The sequence below is a fragment of the Macrobrachium rosenbergii genome, chromosome 7, assembly GCF_040412425.1.
Source record: "Macrobrachium rosenbergii isolate ZJJX-2024 chromosome 7, ASM4041242v1, whole genome shotgun sequence".
Taxonomy (NCBI): Eukaryota; Metazoa; Arthropoda; class Malacostraca; order Decapoda; family Palaemonidae; genus Macrobrachium; species Macrobrachium rosenbergii.
This window is the reverse complement of record NC_089747.1, coordinates 29710001-29722500: the sequence shown is the minus strand read 5'-3', so window position 1 is coordinate 29722500 and position 12500 is coordinate 29710001. Positions and strand designations below refer to the sequence as shown.

Sequence of the window (12500 nt, the reverse complement as noted above, 5' to 3'; positions counted from 1 at the left end):
TACTGTATATATACAATATATGTAGATACATACATAATTATAAGCCCCACCAGCCTCACTGGTTCCAATTTTACTTCACCACATCGATTCCACACTGAGAAACGACTTGGGTCTTTTTCGTGGAGAATCAGTTTCACCAATGTTGACTTAGATAGTGAATTATCTACCTGTGATTAATCAACAGTAGCAGGTTGCAGCAAGGCCAGGAGAATTTGGGCTAACAACTCCATATCAAAACACCATACGGCTATATATATATATATATATATATATATATATATATATATATATATATATATATATATATATATATATATATATATATATATATATATGAATTTTTTTATCACACTGTGATTTATATATAATCATGAAGCCAACAAATGTCGCTTAATATCAAATTCACGCTTCCTCAGGAATATCTCCGATGGAGAATTATCACCGAAGGGGAATTTATAAGTGATAAATGGATTGGTACTGTTGGGTCGCGAACCACGACACAGGACAGACCCAGCAACCCCATTCGACGTTGCTGGGTCTGTGCTGTGTCGTGGGTTCGCAACCCGACAGTACCAATCCATTTATCACTTATAAACCCTTCGGTGATAATTCTCCATCGGAGATATTCCTGAGGTAGCATGAATTTGATATTAAGTGACATTTGTAGCTTCATGATTATATATATGAGTATATATATATATATATATATATATATATATATATATATATATATATATATATATTATATATATATATACATATATATATATATACACACACACACATACGTAGAATTTACCCACCCTTTCTGCATGAATCTTGAGCATTGCTTGATCCTGAAGTGGAGTTGGTGCGTCAGGGAGCATGAGCAGATAGAGCACCAAAAGGTTACGGGCTAAAATGTGGGGACTAGAATCCAGCAGTGTGATGTCAATACCCTGGAAAATAAATATCATGTTGGAGGCTTTACTGTACGATGAGTTATCTTGGTCTGTCTGTATTGTATGATGAATTATCATAAAAAAATTCTGTATTCTTCTATGAATTAGCTACTAGAAATATACCAGTTACCTGAAAAAGCTTATAAAAATGTAAGATTGTTATAAATATTCTTGTAAAGTTATCTCTATTCTACCATGGTAGGTATTTTCACATGAATCATTAGAGTAATCAGTATTTTAGTGTGTAGTATCATAAAAATGCCGATGTTTTGCGCTGAAGTGATGTAACTATTCTGCAGTGACCATAGCATTTAAACATGAACTGTCCCAAAAATATCAGTACTATACAATGAATTATCATAAGATGCCATTATCCTAAGAATGTCAATATTCTACTCTGAAACTTCCATAAAGGCACTGCCAATGAATCGTGAACTATCGTAAAGATTTTAGTTTCCAAACAAACTTAAAGAAACTTAGAATCTGATGGTGTTGATGTTACTATATTCTTGCAACGAATAAGTCTGAAATTTTTTCAAAAAGAAAATCCTAAGTAGATTAACAGAATGGGCTGATTAAGTCTTAAGTGATTTGTACCATATCCTGAAGCGTTACATATATTTAAATCTGTTTGACTTGAAAAGCGTCAATTGCATCTCCCCCACATGAGACAAACAGAAGCTGCTGCTTCTACCTGCGTACAGGAATCCGGAGTGTCGTGGAGGGTCCTCAGCACGTGCTTGAGGTCAGCTCCGAGCATCAGGATTCTGAGGCATTCTTCTCCTATTTCCTGAGTAAGTTCCGGAGTAGATCTCCTCCCCTTCGTGATATCTCTCGGGCGTTCTTCTTCTGCCTTTTTCTTGATTTCCAGGCAGTTGTAAAAACACCAAAACAATCAGGAAAGATATTAAACATAGGAAGCAATTTGTTATGCCACATGAAACCGGGTATAAAAAGGAGTGGTTGCATATGGTAGGTTTAAATACATGTATGCCAGCCTGTTTAAATTTAGGCTCGAATTTGGGATGAGCTCAACTGGGACATTGGCCAAAGACCCTTCAGCAGCGTCCATGGAATATGAAATCTGATATAAAGAGCAAAAAACTTTTTCAGAACATATGTTTACAAAAAAAAAATTATCTTCCAAACTTGAGGCGAGAGGTATCAGTCAAATTTTGCTTTGGCCGCTAAACAAATTATTTTTGAGGGAAGAGAAAATAGTTATTGAAGAGAGCGGTGCCAGTCACTTTCCATTTCATCTCCAACCCTACAACAACCCTTGCACCTTAGGCGAGATCAAATTCGATTCATGAAATAAAACGCAAAATTTGTAAAGTCCATGTTAAGTCATGCAAGAAGTCATACTTGAGAAACTGCAGGTAACGAATGAAACTGTTACTGCTTAACCACAGCACTGATCACGTTACAGTAACTTTTGTCTTCCATTAACTAATATGTCTTCAAAAGTCATTGCGAGGGATATGTCGGTGACAAAGAGAAATACCTTAGTCATTCTCACCTTCTGTTTCGTGGCTTCGAATACAGATATCTGCTGTAATTTGGACCCTTCATTTTCACTCCATCTGTTCCAAAGAGGATAAAAAGTATGATCAGGCACATACTACGGTATCAGTTATCTTCGTCTCTTACACGAGTTTTTTTTAAATAATATATACTTGAAAATTCTGGCATGCCCCGGAAAAAATATGACATCCGTCTACTTTTAAACGTACGTGAATACTGCCAGCACTTTCATTTACACTTGACAGTGATGTCCCAGAAATTTTTACCTCTATAACTTTTATATCGATAGTGATGGAAGTCACTTGAATAAGTTTCCATTATATATATATATATATATATATATATATATATATATATATATATATATATAATTACACAAAAGCATAAAAATTAACAGACCTTAGAACCAGTCCTGACAGTAATCTAGATCGTTACATGTCTGCGCAACGGCAATTATGTATCGTCAATTTTAAAAGCCATTCCTAACGATTTTTATATACCACACAATAAAAAAAAATCCGACAGCCCACCCCACAATTATTTCCGTAATAATTATAATATCAGGCAAAGAAATTGTGATAACAACAAACCATATGACTAGTCCTAGCAAATACCAAGAGGGAACAAACCTCAAGTAATCAACGGCATGGATGAGGCGGCCCATGTACTGCGGGATGCCCTTCGCACGGCGATTCCAGTCCCCTATTTTCTTGGTTGCTTCTAGTACCTGTTTGAAATTGTTATATTATAATACAAAAAAGTGTCTTTATGCATATATGTATGAATGTATGTATGGATGAACCAATTATGATTTGATTATTCTGATCATGTGCTTTCAGCAGCAGTTGAGTCACATGAACGTTTAGGAAAGAGAATGAGAAAACATCACGGGAGATCATGTATCGTTTCAATATTGGTTTGAAGAGTACGACGACGGTACACAGTCGGGCCTTTAGTATATCAAGTGTCTCACCAGTAAAGTCAGGGAGGAAAGAAAGTCTGAGATTGGTTTATTGTAGATTTTGAATGGTGAGGAAAGAGTATTTAAAATGAGTGAAGGAAGGATCAAGATAGGTTAAACGAACAATTAAAACACACTAGAAGCTCACGTGGTTAAGATATGTTTATGAGAAAGAATAAAATATTTAATGGGAAATACATTTTATTCGGCATTGTCTTGTGGTTTGAAGTACTACTGGTATGTTACTGTGTGTGTGTGTGTGTGTGTGTGTGTGTGTGTGTGTGTGTGTGTGTGTGTGTGTGTGTATTATGTAGGTGTGCGTTGGCGCTTGGGTGTATCATGAAGATGAGAGAGTTAGGGTTATATAGAAAATAAAGTTGAAAGCTGTTCTGATTTATGTTTCATTTTGTTCTGTATGTTGCTATATTCTTATTCTAATGTCTTTTTCTTTCCCCGAAGGAATTGTCATTATGTGGCTACACAGAGGTGATACTACAACGTAAGTTACTTGAAAGGTACAGTAGTACATCATCAATTATATGTATATATATATATATATATATATATATATATATATATATATATATATATATATATATATAAAATATACATATATGTGATATATATATATATATATATATATATATATATATATATATATATATATAATATATATATATATATATATATATATATATATTATATATATATATATATATATATATGTTTAAATATCTATATATAAAATGTATAATCTGCGTGCGTGCGCGTATTTGCATTTGTGTGCGGTCATAAATGTAATAAATATGCTGACGGCGCTAATTACGGAAAAAACCAAGCGAAAAAATACATTTATGAAACGTACGTGACGCATTTACTACTGATCATTTCATAAGCAGCAATTCCAGATGTGAATTGAATACGAGATGACGGGATGCGGAAGAACAGCAAGAAGAAGATGATGATGATGATCGTTCATGTAACTGGAGACTTTTCCAGGTGTCTCTTACAGACCACAATTAGTCATCGTCTCTAAAATAAGCATGTCTCTCTCTCTCTCTCTCTCTCTCTCTCTCTCTCTCTCTCTCTCTCTCTCTCTCTCTCTTCTTTCTTTCTTTCTTTCTTTCTCTCTGCATTCAAGTTGTGAAAGTATTTTAAGGTTATAGAAGAAGCTAGATTGTGGATAGAATGAGTGTGATGAAGGTTGGTGAGACAAGTGTCATATTAAATATTTCATAAAAATTATATACATATAATATATATACATATGTATATATGCATACATATATATATATATATATATATATATATATATATATATATATATATATATATATATATATATATCCAGCTCAGGTCACATGATAATAATATCCCTGATTTTGTTTTTTATTAAAGCCAAAAACAACAATAGTAACTATAATCGTAACTCTATCATACACAGACTTACTGGTGCTATTCACAGTAATATAAAATAAATAATAACAACTGCACTGGATTTCTCGCTAGACTGCGACCATTTTCCAAAAGAGCAAACAGTATTGGCGCTGATGGCTGCAGCCTCTGTCCCGCCACTAACAGAGACCTACCTTTTCTCTCGCTTTCTGACAGACAGGCTTGTGGTTCTTAGAGTCCATCTTCCTGCAGGAGTCGGTGCAGTAACAGCAGACGAGGCAATCTGTGCAAGAGACTCCCCCCAACGTCTCGTCCCTCCCGCAGTAGCTGCAGTGGGCTCGTCTCTTGCTGCTGTTGAAACATTCATCCTGAAAGGGTGGAAAAAATGGTAAGTCAATCAGACCATCACATTCTGTAAGGGCTTCCCGGATATCCAGTGGAGCAGAATGTCAAATGAATGTCGTTAACAAAGTATGTAGCACCACCAGGCTACCCCATCCAATACTTACTTTCTAAGGACTCGGAACAATGCAGTAAAATGGTTATAAGCCACATAACACCCTCCAAGGTATCGCTTCTCATATTTACTCTGTACAATACCTTTAGTTACGAGAGTAAATGAGAAGAAACAATATAACATTTGACAGGTTGCCACATCCCAACCCATCTTCTACTGAGGTACAGAGTTAAGGGACAAGTCAGTGTACATGTAACACCCACCAAGCTACTCAATCGCATGTTTACTCCGTGGAAGTCCAAGAAGGTGTAAAGTAAGAAACAGAAAGGTATGATTCACCCCTCACCTAGGCTGTAGGATCTCACATTCACTCTCAGGGGATCGGTAGCCTAACCCACGTAATACATAGTTCAATGGATGTTTTTATCATTTTACTGCCAAGATCGGAAATTTTATCCTTGCCTTAGTTTTCATCATTTCCTATAGCTTTCCATTTTCAAAAAAGCAGGTAAATCACCATCCTCAAACTTTTTTTTTTCAAGCTTAGCTACAGAACAACAGAGATATTGCTCATCCCATCGGTCTTCCTTTATGTTCTCCACTCTGGAATTTCGTCCTTTCCTCTGTTTTTCAAATCTTTGCTTAACAAGCTCCTTCTTCAGCGTGGGACACCTTGAAAGTGAGGGTTCAACATAAATTTGGTTATTTCTCTTCCTTTTTTTTTATGGTGTATAACGTATCATCAAGGCACACCTATATATATATATATATATATATATATATATATATATATATATATATATATATATATATATATATATATATATATATATAGAGATAGATATAGAGAGAGAGAGAGAGAGAGAGATTATAGAAACTTAGTGGAGTAAAATATGAGAGTATTCGAGGTGCAACTGGAAGAAAGAAAGGAGGATGGATAAGGTGGTCAGGAAGAAAATGAGAGAGAAAAGAAGGCATGTAATAAAACAGGGATGGTGAAAAGATGAACAAGTACTTTGCGCAAATACAAAGAGGAAAATGCAGAGAGAAAGGTTAGTGAGCAAATAACTCTCAGGATAAAAGATGTAAGTAGAGAGGAACTGTCTGTGGAGAATGCAGTCCTGGATTGATGTAGTGAGTACTTTGGGTATTTGCTGAATTTGGAAGAGTGAGGGAGTAGGAGCTGACTAACACAAGAGTGGAAGGGCCAGTGAAAGTCTGACAAAGTTTATGAAAGTTAATCTTGATAATGTCAGAAGGGCTAATATAAGAAGTTGAAAATTAGGAAGATGCTTGGATTTGATGTGATTACAAGTAAGTAGCTGGTGTGCGGTGATGAAAGTGAAATTGAGTTGCTGACCTGGTATATAAGGTATGCCTGTATGAAGGAAAGGTTCCAACAAAATTGGCGAGATTTGGCGAGATGAATAATTGTTCTTTCACATGAGAATAATAGTGGCAGGTGAGATGTAAGGATTATAGAGCCATTACTTTTCTGTGATAACCAGGGAAGGTAGGAAAGGTAAGACACATAACAGAAGGTCTCATAGGGGAAGAACAATGCAGGTTTAGATAATAAAGAGGGTGAATGGATCAAGTGTATGTTATTAACCTGTTATTTGAAAAAGTTAAAAGTAAAATAGAAATGCTGTATGTGGCACATGATGAAACTAAAGCATGTTTTAAATTTGAAGGTGTGAGAGTTACTGTTTTGCTCTAAAAATTGGCCAGACATAAGGCTGTGTTATGTTTCCACAGTTACTTTATGTTTAGATGGGTGGAATGATGCAGGAAGTAGGAGAAAAGACAATTCCTGTAGATGCTACGCTTTGAGACAAGATAGATCATGAATGAAATGGGTTTGGGATGATTGCTGTTTGTAGATGATGCCATCACGATTGGAGATGGCTCTGCAGTGTTTGCAAAGGGAGGATGTTAAGAGTAAATCTGAACAAGAGTAAGGTATGAGGGCAAATGAGAACCAGGCAGGTGAAGAAGGGAATGTTATGGGTGGTGAAAGAAACAGATTCTTTTAATTATTTGGGAGTTAATATTTTGGATGGTGGTAGGATGAGAAAATATGCAGAGTTATATAGTTGGTGAAGTAAGAAAGTTTGCATCATGTGTGCAGATAATTAGGAACATACTTGGAACGTCTGTGGCAGCCAAGGTTGGAGTCTATGAAGGAATTATTGAACTAATCTGTATGGGAGTGAGTGTGGCTGTTGAATGAGAATGAAAGATGAAAGTTGTAGAGAGGAATTGAAAGCGTGAGAAATGTGATGATGTAAGTGGAACGATGGATCTGAATATTTTCAGGTGGTTTGATCAAATGGAAAGAATGATGATATTACAGTAGGCTGGTGAAAAGTGTATACAATTTGGAAGTATCAGAAGAAAGAAAAGGGAGATTTAAAGAGAGATGCACAGATGGCATAAAAAGGATATTGGAAAGAAAGGGCTTTAACATTCAGGAAGTCAAAGGTCAGAATGAGTAATGTCAATGTACTGCTCGCCAGCCTTCTCTGTAGGCATGGAAGTTTTCTACACGTGGCTTCGTCCATAATGCCATGGTTTAAGCGTGAAAGTTGCAGTGAGCTTTGTCCTTTCTTTTCTTGAGAGGGGAGCCTGTTTATATGAGAATTACGCAAAAATTGAGTGGATATTTACGAAAATTACCACACATTATATATATATATATATATGAGAGGAACTGGCTATTTGTTTGTTTGATTGCGTGCTTATCTGTTTATATGAGAATTACGCAAAAAATTGTGTGGATATTTATAGATAAATTATAGATATATAGATATAAATGTGTGTGTATAATGTATATATACATATATATATACATATATATAGATATATATATATATATATATATATATATATATATATATATATATATATATATATATATATATATATATATATATATATATATATATATATATATATATATATATATATATATATAGATATATATATATATATATATATATATATATATATATATATATATATATATATATATATTTTAGCTTTTAGCCCAAAGTTCATCAATTTTCTTACATGCTCCTCTCAGTTCATTTTTATCCAAAGCACTTGTCTAAATTGCATTTACAGGAAGATTTTCATCCCTCCCTCTCCAACTCATGTCAGTCTTAACCTTTATTTCGTCAAGATAATGATCAGATGTAACTCTAACTATTCCTTTTCTGACCATTACATCCATCGACTTTCTCTTCCATCTACTGTACTAACACAATCTGGCATAATATTTTCCTAGCCCTTTTCCTTCTCACAAGTGTACCTGTAAAAAATCTTCTTTCAAAACTATACATTTCTAACAATCAAGCCTCTTTCTAAACACATTTCCACAAAATTCTTCCCATTTTCAGTTACTCCAGGAACGCCCTGACTGCCAATAATGCCCTTTTCTTCCCTGTCATCTACCTCTGTATTCACTATTACCTAGCCAAACCAACCTTTTGTGATCTCCAGTCCCCACCAAATGCAGATTCAATATCTCCCAACCATAAACACTCTCTAGTATAAATTTTACCTCTGCAATATTTAACTGTACACTCCTTGAACTAACACATTCACACCTTTTAACCCATCCTCAGAGACTGCTTAATACAATATATTTGTGTCTAGGTCTGTGTAGGAAAGATTGAGCATGGCAGTTGAAATAGCATGCATGGGCCAGTATAGGAAAGGAATAGGAGTAAAAGGGAATGTTTTTATGAATCTGATTATATGATTTTGGGCCTATGCCTTGCAGTGCCTGGAAACATGAAAGGTGGTTGTGCTAGGTAATTTAAATGCAAAAAGAGATGACAGAAAAAATGGCGTTGTAGCAATTATGGAGTTTCTGCAAATGGAAAGTCTTGTGGAGGTGCTTGGAGAGGTGCCTGATCTTTGGAAAAACATGTTTTCTGAATAAATCCTTTGCTTGGGATAGTGAAAATGGAGAGGAAAAAGTGTTACGTGTTAATGGAGAGTGGATGGAATAATAAATTAATGGACGTAGAGAGAAGAAGGGGTGAAACTGTAGCTGTACAACTAAGGCAAGTGAGCTTGATACGAGGGAAATGAGAACATATAAATAAAAAATTAAGGAGTACATGGAGTGTGAAAAATTACAGGGTAGTGTCAAAGAGTTGAAAAGAGCATGTTAGGTTTTGGGAGTGATGGCATTAGGAATGAGAAGTCTAGTGGAAAGCAAACAGAGTTTATGTGAAATTCAGTTTCAAGACAGAGGGGAAAATCAGATACACAAATACGGAATAAGAAAAGGTCAAGAAGAAGGTGAGAGAGAAAGAAAGCGGCATATAAGAGCAAAAAGTTGAAAAAGGTGAGCAGTGACGTTAGATCTACGTTCTTCTACAATGAAGTAAATGTAGAAAGAAAGATTAATGAGCAGATGGATCTCAGGATAAAGGATACAAATGATAAAGTGCTATCTGAGAAGGAAGCCTATGAATATTCTAAGGATTTGTTGAAAATGGCAGAGAAAAGAAAGGCCTAACTGAATTATGCAAAAGTGAAGGGGTTAACATAAGTTTGAGAAAGCTTGTAGAAACGACTGTGGAAGATATTACGAGGGCAATTAAGAGGTCAAAAATGGAAATACACCATGAGATGATGAGATTGTGAGATGCTGTGGTTCGACGGTGAAAGTGTAACCGAGTCGTTCACCACGGTATGAAGTTTGTCTATATGAAGGAAAGGCTGCAAAGAAATGGGTGACAGTATTGATTGTTCCTTTGTGTAATGGCAAGGATAATTGAGAAGACTATGAGAATTTCTTGGATATAAACAATACTTAGAATTTGTAGACTCGAGGTTTATTATCTGTGATCAGTTATTTTACAAGCTCCCAGCCTTTTTCTTATTTGTTCACTTTCAGGTCTTTTCAGCAATCCTTTCCAGGCCTCCCTCCTCTTTTCTTCGCATTGTTTAAGTTTCTGCATCATACAACAGCACTGATCTGATTACTATTTTGTAGACCTTAATCCTAAGTCTCAAAGGAATTGCCCAAACTTTGGCAATATGCAGAAAAGAGGAGGGAGCCCTGGAATGGACAGACATGAGAATGTTGAGATGGGCCCTGGGTGTGTCGCTGCTGCAAAGAACTGAAAGTGAACAAACAAGAAAATGGGCGGGTGTTGGTAAAATAACAGATAAAGCTAGGGAAAGTAGGATGAAGTGGTATGGCCATGTAGTTCGCAAGGATGAGGATGCCCTGGTTAAGAAAGCGTGTGAAATGGCCGTGGAGGGTAGAAGTAGAAGAGGCAAGCAGAAAATTATATGGAGTGACGTTTTAGAGAAAGGCATAGAGTCGCTGGGCATAGAACACGCAGGTGTCCAAAACAGCATTCTATGGAGAAGGAAGACTCGAGCGGTCGACTCTACAGAAGCTGGGATTAAGGTTATATGAAGAAGAAGAAGAAGAGGAGGAGGATGGTGATGATTTCTTATTACACCTTTGTGTGCGTGATAGGATTTAGATTGAAAAAGCAACGCCAGTTATAAAAAGAGAGATAAGGAAGAACCAAAGCGACCACCCTTCCATGCGCTGCCCCGAGACTGACTCACCAGATGTCTAGCTTTATCCTTCTTCTGGCAGGCCAAGGAACAGTACAGGGCGAAACGACAACCGGAGCACCACAGTTTCCCCGGCCCGTCGCACACCCAACACCGACCTGGCCCCGAGTCCATCTGAAAGGAAGAAAACGGGAGATTTAGTTATGAAAAGGATGAATACTAATTTTAGTAAGATGAAAAATAATAATTACGGTGCCTACTCAGTACAGGTGTCCCTGAATCTCATTGCGATTTCATTGCTGCTCTCACTTGAAATTTATGCAATGTCGTAGTGCTGGTAAGGATTATTATTATTATTATTATTATTATTATTATTATTATTATTATTATTATTATTATTATTATTTAAAAAAAGGAGAGTATTGTTTCAGAATTTCAATGGTAGTAGTGGTAATAATAACAACTGATAAAATCCTCTTTTTATGTGTTCCCGGGACTCTAATCCATCATCACTTATTCAAGGTCTACTGCAGGAGTCAATACGGTGAGGATGAAGGCAGCAGGCAAATAATTGAGAATGATAATAGTATAATCCTATAAAAAAACACTCAAGATTTCAACAGTAAGATCCTAACAGAAGAACTTTCATAAGACACTTTATATAAAAGAAAATAAGTTCAATAATGACCTATTTGAGGATAACAAATCTTTAATGAGGAAAAGATGCAAAAACACATTTTAAAACTGACAATAAGTGCCTCTCCTTTTATTCGTATTAAAGATAGGGTCTTAAGAGTTTTGCAGAATGTTATATAACATCCATATTTTGTCATGAAACCCCGTTGGCATACTGCCACTTCCACAGATCTTCCTCTCACTCTCTACTTAGGTGCCCTGAAGTCACATTGGCAAATACCAGAGATCTTTCATTCCCTTCACAGCGGTAGTATGAAATCACACAGGCCAGTACCTCAGCTATTTCATATCCTCTCCTGTGCATTAGCCCTTTCATCTCCTTCTCCTCTGAGATGACCTAATGTCACACAGACCAGAAGCAGAGGTTTGCCATTACTTCAGCGCAGTGCCATAATGTCACACTGCCAGTACTAATGGTCTTTCAGATCTAAGGTGCTCCCGTGCCCCACTGTTCAGAACCAGAGGCAATTTATTCCCTTCAATGAGGTGCCCCAGTGTCACACACCTCAATACCAGAGGCCTTTCATTCCCTTCACTGAGTTGCTCCTGTTTCACTCTTCCGAGAACCTCAGATCCTTCATCTCCTGAGAGATGCCACGAAGTCACTGCCAGTACTATAGGTCATTCATTCCCTTCACTGGGATGGCACTCTCTCTCTGCCTAGACTAGAGGTTTTTCAGTACTTCATTGTGGTGCTCCAAAGTCGCTTCGCCGAGTACCAGAGGTTTTTCTTTAATTCTTTCATTCCCTTCGTATCAATGGCCTGAAGTCCCAGTGCCGTAACGCCAACCTCCCCAGCACCTCACACTTTCAGTTCCCTCACTGCAGCTCCCGTTATTCACACTGCCCACTGCCTGAAGTTTCTCATTCCATTCGCAAAAACCCCTCTTGTCACACTCCTTAGTACTTGCAGTTTGTCATTCCCTCTGCAAAAATCCCTCAGTTTCACACTGCCCAGTACCTGGGGTTCCTC

The 12500-nt window shown here is 36.5% G+C and overlaps 2 protein-coding genes across 4 annotated transcripts in view; one reads left to right on the top strand and one right to left on the bottom strand.

The window, feature by feature from the left end:
• The window catches only part of IleRS (Isoleucyl-tRNA synthetase), a 173882-nt gene that overhangs the window by 65711 nt on the left and 95671 nt on the right, over positions 1-12500 (top strand). Inside the window, exon 1 of one of the 3 annotated variants that reach the window (XM_067106896.1) lies at positions 5071-5209. The exons of 1 other annotated variant lie outside the window; for it this stretch is intronic. The gene's annotated coding sequence lies outside the window, so the exon portion shown is untranslated. Of the gene's footprint in view, positions 1-5070; positions 5210-12500 lie in introns of those variants that run through there. One more of the 3 variants, XM_067106895.1, reaches the window with a different exon arrangement.
• LOC136840261 (uro-adherence factor A-like) overlaps positions 1-12500 on the bottom strand; it is a 42911-nt gene that overhangs the window by 23012 nt on the left and 7399 nt on the right. The window contains exons 2-7 of the mRNA XM_067106894.1: positions 10883-11005; positions 5016-5189; positions 3095-3192; positions 2461-2524; positions 1636-1800; positions 804-938 (exon numbers count right to left, since the gene is read on the bottom strand). Coding sequence (XP_066962995.1) covers positions 804-938; positions 1636-1800; positions 2461-2524; positions 3095-3192; positions 5016-5189; positions 10883-11005 — 759 coding nt within the window. The remainder of the gene's footprint in view (positions 1-803; positions 939-1635; positions 1801-2460; positions 2525-3094; positions 3193-5015; positions 5190-10882; positions 11006-12500) is intronic.